At 35.9% G+C, this 7406-nt stretch overlaps 1 protein-coding gene across 1 annotated transcript; it reads left to right on the plus strand.

The window, feature by feature from the left end:
* Positions 1 to 1972: 1972 nt before the first annotated feature.
* Positions 1973 to 7406, plus strand: LOC149584093 (uncharacterized). Its single transcript, XM_089863363.1, has 8 exons — positions 1973 to 2388; positions 2495 to 2616; positions 4386 to 4495; positions 4574 to 4905; positions 5012 to 5133; positions 5638 to 5832; positions 5896 to 6020; positions 6077 to 7406. The coding sequence occupies exons 5-8, from the start codon at positions 5067 to 5069 to the stop codon at positions 6113 to 6115; spliced, it is 426 nt and encodes a 141-aa protein (XP_089719489.1). The 5' UTR covers positions 1973 to 2388; positions 2495 to 2616; positions 4386 to 4495; positions 4574 to 4905; positions 5012 to 5066; the 3' UTR covers positions 6116 to 7406.

The raw sequence follows: 7406 nt of genomic DNA on the forward strand, positions 1-7406 counted from the left end.
CATTTTCCAATATGGCGACTAAACTATTAAGCACAGAGCTGTAAAATTTTGCCATGATGTTCATGTGGTTCCAATCATAATGTTTACCAATTTTCATAATTTTTGAAGAAGAACGTGGAATACATTGTAGCTGGCATTCCCGGCGGCCATTTTCCAAGATGGCGGCGAAAGCTCGCGCTCTACAGCAGGGGACTTTTAGTATATTTTTTGTTGGGTCAAAAACAACACATGTAGCAATTTTCATCTTTATGTTCAAATGTTCTAGGTCAAACCCTAAAAGTCCTGGGCTATAAGTGCTGACGCGTAGCAACATTTTATTTGTATGAGAACTAGCTTCTATTTTGAAGATAGAGGGAGCGCCCTTTACAATTTCGTCCAGTACGACCCTACCTAACCGCTGAGGATGCTGGGAGGACTATGTTGCCGTAGGTGGGGTACACAGGCAAGTTTTCTTGCTTAATATCCCTCTAACGGCGTGAAACATGGCAATTGGTAAGTCCAATAGAAAAAATTAGGGCTAAAATGCGGGTCTCTAACAGTGGTAAAACGCCGTATTTCCAATACCCAAAACAACGTAAGTCAAAGTATGTGTTAATAATGATAAAAATCAATACTTAAACTTATTTTATCTTAATGAAACTAAGGAAAGGCACATCTTTGGGCTGTTATCTTTCATTTAAGATGGTTCCCAAACGTAACGAATGAATAGTTTTCTTTATACACTGTCCCAATTAAGGTCATTTTTCAAAAAAATCCCATGTTATCTCTATGGAACAATAACGTATCTTTCACCAAATGTCGGATTAATTTTATGGATTCTAAAACCACCCTTAACAACTTTTTTCTTTATAGAGTTAACTATTAGTTGGATCTCTTTGAAATTTTAACCACAAAATTAGGGCTCAAATTTTAGTTCACTGGCAAAATTTCAAAGTAGCAAACACAATACGAAAAAAGTTACGGCCAATCGAAGAACCTTCCTTTAGCATTAGAGGCAGTATCAAGTCTTATCTAAGAGAGCGACCGCTCTCCTAGAATTAGAGCGTTGTTAATGAAGATGTGAAACTGATATTTAGTGAACTCTTTAAAAAATTAATTGGGATTGATATTGGTTTAAAATTTGGATACTAGTGTCTAAATTTCAGTTCAACAAGTCTTTTCTGTGTTAAGTACCCTTTTTACGATCTTATTAAGGAATCATATTTAGTTGCAACGCTTTACCAACAGGGGTTATGCTTTTATTTTATTTTTACCTCTTAGAAATTCTATAATTAACGCAAGATTTGTGGCTTTTTTTCTCTCGTAGCGATAGCTAAGCCCTTGAATCGTCCCACCTCTCCCTCTTCACAGCTATTGCCAAGACAACTCTTTCAAAGTTCACACAGAACCATCGAAAACCTTAAACTTGCTCGAGGGCCGATACTTTTACCCAGTCATGAATTACTTGAAACTATTTGTACAACTTTGCAATTAATTTTAGGGTTTCGTCGGGGTTAAATTTTATAAGGACTCCACACACATTACATTCCCTTTAAAATGTCTGTACTATTTCTAAGTGCAGTCCTCTGACGAACCGCTCTCTTTTTCTAATTGTTGAAAAAGTGAATACGGGAATCCCTTAAATTTAAATTTTGTTAACTGTTTTATGGACAACCCCCTTTTTACTATTTTCGTATTTTTTAATTCCAAGCAATTTTCTTACTTTATGTACTTTCCCATTTCAATTCAAACAAGAGCGAGCTAAAGAGCGCGCTAAAGAAAATTCCCCAAAAAAACTTCAGTAGCCGATACCATCATGATAACCAAGCCAGGTCGAGAGGTAAACAACCCCGAAACTTTCCATAAAGAAGTTGCCTAGCGACCTGGCGACCAAATTCCTCCTTTTACCACCAAAAAACCCATGACGAACCTCGAACGGTATCGAATAGCTACATAAAAGAACTTTTCTCTTCAGAACGCTTCCATCCTCTAAACCGCGCGCTCAAATAGCTCTAGCCTCACTAACGGTAATTCTCATACGTGTTGCAAACCTAATGTATAGACCTGTTGTAAACGCTATAGTTATCACTTTGTATAAACGAGTTATTGACGTTAAGAAAATCCTAAACAGGTTGAGGTAACTTATGTACCAAAAATAAACGTTTTTCTTACGTGTGAAGTACAAGTGAAACGTTTTCAAAACATTGGCACCAAAAATCTACTTTAAATCAACGTTTATTTGCTACCTGGGATGTTAAAAGAAAAAACAAGTCCACCCCCAGATTTCAAAAAAATTAATTCTCAACCATTCTGTAAGCCCTCGTGCAATATGCTACGAAATTTCTAGCATCAGACTGGAGTCAACTGCTATCGAAAGGGAAGGACAGTCCCGATAAGAGAACGTGGATGGTAGGTTTATGTCATCTAAGTGTTTAAACTAACTTTTTGTTAAGTTTAAAACCGTAGATGATGTATAAAGATGATATAAAGTATTTAAAAATAAATGTTGTTCTAGCGAAAATAAAGATTTTCCTCGTAATTATGCTGCAAGCTTGCGAAAGTATTTTTTGATGCTGAGAGCGACTGGCTCCATTTCTTACGGAGATGTGATTTCATCATTTATGGTGAAACTTTTCGGTAAGGCATACACTGCGCCACTTTTGTCGTTGGTACCGCCGGGTGATGAGTCGGAAAAGTGTATTGTTTTTCAAATTTCCGAGAATTTTCCTTTCAAAAGGTTTAAACACATCAAGTTTTCATAATGTTGTCAACTAAACAGCAACTCATCCAACACTTCTAAAATCTTCCCCACAAGTACATATATAAACAGTTCAATAATAGTGACTGTGCTTAAAGAAGAAAGGAACCCCTTTATCAAATTTAAACAAGACGGCCCAAGGGCTCGTAATAGTAGCCACATCGTACGAGTGAATAGCCCCTCTATACCTTACCCTTATGAGTGCATAACCCCTCTATACCTTACCCTAATGAGTGAATAGCGCTATCTTTTACAATGCTTAAATGATTTACCGTGCATAATATCAGAGTTAATAGCCCCTCGATGCCCTACTCTAAACAGTGATAAAATTATAACCGTATAAATTTACTTATGCTGTAATTCTAATGTTCCGGCGAATCGAAGAACAGATAGTTTTAGTGATAATCCCCTCGATGAGTTTACAACATAGACTTATGCTGTTGCACACTTATCGCATCTTATAAATTTCTAACAAGGACTTATGCCCAGAAACTTATAAAAGAGAAAGTTTAGTTATAGTGATTACTCATTTTAGTGATTTTCCCCTCGAATTACCATTAGCAATGCTAAAATGATCAAACGCATAACGCTCATTTAACACTATGTAAGCTCTATCTAAACTCACATTTTAATTAACCGCCAAAACGTTCCAGTCAAACATAATATAGATGACGAGAGCTACCGAACAAGAACGAAACACATGAGGATCGCGGTAGGAAACGGGGGAAATCGTTATCTATTTAATTAGCACATAAATAAAAAGAAAAGAAATATAAGAACCCCAAACATACAAATTCATAAGTATCCGAGCCCACAGATAAAAATTCAAAAGTATCCGACCCCACAGATTAAGAGGTACCCCACCCCACATCACCCCGACATTTTAGAAAAGAGCTATATAATAAAAACTCGGGGTTTCTATCAAGTCTCTATGGCTCAGTGGTAGAATGTCTTACCACTGCGTCAGCGATCCGGGTTCGATTCCCGGCTGCGGTCCAAAAAAAATTTTAATTAAAATTAAATCTCTAACCGAGTCCAGTTACCCCTATGGGTGGGTTGTGGTAATATCAAAACGGATTTATGTAAGAAGAACGTTGAACGTAGCAAATTCACTACCCATCCTCGCATACTTTATTGAGAAACTTCGTCTGCTTATATTTTGACTCCACCCACAAATTCTGTATATAGCGACTAAATATTTTTTTCCGAAATTGCGCCAGTGGTAAAAAGCAAAGTGGACAACAATGCGATATAACTACCGATTTAGTGGAATTAAGTTTTAAAGTTAAGAATTTAAATAATTGATGTTGAAGAAAAACTAGATACTTAAAAAAGAAACATCAATTATTTATATTCTTAACTTTAAAACTTAATTCCACTAAATCGGGAGTTATATCCCATTGTTGTCCACTTTGCTTTTTTACCACTGGCGCAATTTCGGAAAAAAATATTTAACCACGAAAATAGAGATAAGAATGACATTTTCGATCTCTAGAAGTCGCTATACACAGAATTTGTGGGTGGAGTCAAAATATAAGCAGACGAAGTTTCTCAATAAAGTATGCGAGGATGGTACTAGAGGCTAAAGCTACGATCCGACGTTCTTAGTACATAAATCCGTTTTTGGTAATATAGAGTTCCTTTTAAGCTAAAATATAACGATAACGAAAGCGAAAACTTCGGCCACAACTACTACTTCTACTATTACGGCTCGGGTCAAACTAAGAGCCTATCGTATACTACGATGTGCCTAAAAAGGTGATAACAGCCCCCTTTTGTATTCGAAAAGACCGCATTCAATACATTATTAACGAGAGTATTATTTGAAAATTAAAGTACGTTCTCCCTTGAAAAGAAAAAATTTCATGATAAAATGTTTCAGGAAAATGGAATTTTTCTTGAAAAATCTCAGATAAGTAATTTTTAATTTCAATTAATTTATAGGAAACTAATCCATTAGCAGTAAAATCAGGTGATTGAATTAAATTCTAAAGAGTAGTAAAATACGGATTGTTAAAAGAAAAAACAAGTCCACCCCCAGATTTCAAAAAAATTAATTCTCAACCATTCTGTAAGCCCTCGTGCAATATGCTGCGAAATTTCTAGCATCAGACTGGAGTCAACTGACATCGAAAGGGAAGGAGAGTCCCGATAAGAGAACGTGGATGGTAGGTTTATGTCATCTAAGTGTTTAAACTAACTTTTTGTTAAGTTTAAAACCGTAAATGATATATAAAGATGATATAAAGTATTTAAAAATAAAAATTGTTCTAGCGAAAATAAAGATTTTCCTCGTAATTATGCTGCAAGCTTGCGAAAGTATTTTTTGATGCTGAGAGCGCCTGGCTCCATTTCTTACGGAGATGTGATTTCATCATTTATGGTGAAACTTTTCGGTAAGGCATACACTGCGCCACTTTTGTCGTTGGTACCGCCGGGTGATGAGTCGGAATATTTATTGTTTTTCAAATTTGTCTGTAATATTAACACTTAAACGCACTGTGGGAAGACGTCTTAAAGTAACAGGCGGCTCAATTATCACCCCTAGCATGCTGGCTAATCTTTTGGACACGAATTTTACCTTGCCAAAGGCAGGAGCCAATCAGACCTAATGCACGAGGTCCCCTTGGTTCCTGCCTTTGGTTTAACTAGTCTTTGCCAAGCTTAGCCAACGTGTAGCAGAAAAGGCATCTTTCAGGGGCATCAACGGAGCCGCCCTTTGCTTTAAGTTCCCAGAGAAACTTGAAAATCAATTTTTATTTCCGATTTTTCATTCCTGTTACCCAACGACAAAAGTCTTTTGGTGTGAAATTAGCCTAAACTGCTAAGCATTGAGCAATCTTTCGCGTCATGGTAGTGGTGCTTGTAAGTCTATAAAAATCTGCACGAACTTTCCCGAGATCTGAAACACGAATCCAAGCCATCCAAATTCCGTAAATCAAAACACCTAAATGAAATGTTTCTTAACGGGCATAAAATCATGAAAGATATGTCTCCGAAATTTAAAAAAAACCTTCTTCTTCCTCCTGAATACACTAACTTATTCAATGGAGCAAAGTTCAGAGGATGTATTGACAGAGAAACAATTGAAGAGCGTAATATAAAAATAGAAATACGCGCATCGGAATTAAAATATCTAATGAAATATTTTCTATCAGGCGACACCGATTCCGCGCATTCAAGTGACGAAGCGGAAACAAACAATGAAGTCAGCAACATTTCATGCGTTGTGAAATCCATGAGTGTAGTGGAATTGGTATCATATCTCGAAAATAAAGTAATTGTAAGTAAAAATCGAAACGTTTGCTGAGTAATGTTATTAAACTTGTTCATACACAGGTTCAAGAAAGAGTTATTAAAAACCTAAAAACAAATTGAAACAGAATTAGAAAAACTTAAAAATCAGAAGCTTCAATCAAAAGCCGCATTGGAAAAGCAAGAAGAAGAAAACGGAAGAGTTGTCAACTCTCTGAGAATATTTTGCCCAGCAAAGGGTTATGAAACTTCAGAACAAAAAATGCTAAAAATATCTAAGAAATATAAAAGAAGAAAAGTACTTAGCTCTAAATTTAAAAAAGTGAAGAAGAGTTACTAAATGTGTTAGTGAAAAAGCACAAGAAAAACCAAAGAGACAAGAAAAAATAAGTGTTTTGAAGGTGAATAAATCATAATTGCTATGTTGAAGAAATTACTACTTGGAAAGAAGAGACCACCCAGGTAGCAATTCACCATGTAAATTCGTGTATTTTGAGTGTTCTTTGTGTATATAACGTGTTTCGGTTTTTCATAAGTGTAAAACACACGTTAATAGAGCTGATGATTTAGGGCGTGTAAAACACGTGGAGTATAGGTGGATAATATCATGTTAATTGTGGTGTTGATTTAGGGAGTGTAAAACACGTGGGAAATAGGTGGATAATATCATGTTAATTGTGGTGTTGATTTAGGGAGTGTAAAACACGTGGGGAATAGGTTAAAACTATCACGTTAATTGTGGAGTATATTTAGACGTGTAAAACATGTGGAGTTTTGGTTGAACACATCACGTTAATTTGTTGGCGATGTAAAGCGTGTACAACACGTGGAGCATAGGTTGAAAATATCACGCTAATTTTGGGTGATGAAACAGGGCGTGTAAAACACGTGGGGAATAGGTTGAAACTATCACGTTAGTTGCGGTGTATATTTAGATGTGTAAACACGTGGAGTTTCGGTTGAACTCGTCACGTTAATTTGGTGGGGGTTTAAAGCGTTTAATACATGGGGAGAATTGGTGGAAAATATCACACTAAGTTTGGTGGTAATTTAGGCCGTGTAATACACGTGAACATGAAGTTGAATTTAACAGTTTCTCAATATGCCTAAATCACGTGACAATGAGGTGGAAAAGAACAAACTATTTGTACGCGTAATTGAAGTTGATTCAAACAAAGTAGTTGAAATATATACTATTTCTAACAATGTATTTAACTTTAAACATCTAGTAAATCAAATTTCCACACATACATTTGAATTAATATAATTTTTGGAAAGGCAAGCACAGGTGATATGTATGGTTACAAATAAAAAGTGATTATTGTATTGAATTCGTCGTTGTTAAGACCGACCGCCATTCACAGAAAATTGTTGAAGCCCACATTTTCCTTCTCCATTATGGAAATGACACCTA

The sequence above is a fragment of the Phalangium opilio genome, unplaced genomic scaffold (genome assembly GCF_054372755.1).
Source record: "Phalangium opilio isolate 3A_F unplaced genomic scaffold, DU_Popi_V2 ptg001170l_1, whole genome shotgun sequence".
NCBI classification, from domain to species: Eukaryota; Metazoa; Arthropoda; class Arachnida; order Opiliones; family Phalangiidae; genus Phalangium; species Phalangium opilio.

Excerpts from the sequence above, each read along its gene's own strand:
- LOC149584093 (XM_089863363.1), top strand. The coding sequence starts at position 5,067 with ATGCTGAGAGCGCCTGGCTCCATTTCTTACGGAGATGTGATTTCATCA. Across the intron at positions 5,833-5,895 it reads CAGAGAAACAATTGAAGAGC|GCGACACCGATTCCGCGCAT; the intron begins GTAATATAAAAA and ends ATTTTCTATCAG. Across the intron at positions 6,021-6,076 it reads ATCTCGAAAATAAAGTAATT|GTTCAAGAAAGAGTTATTAA; the intron begins GTAAGTAAAAAT and ends GTTCATACACAG.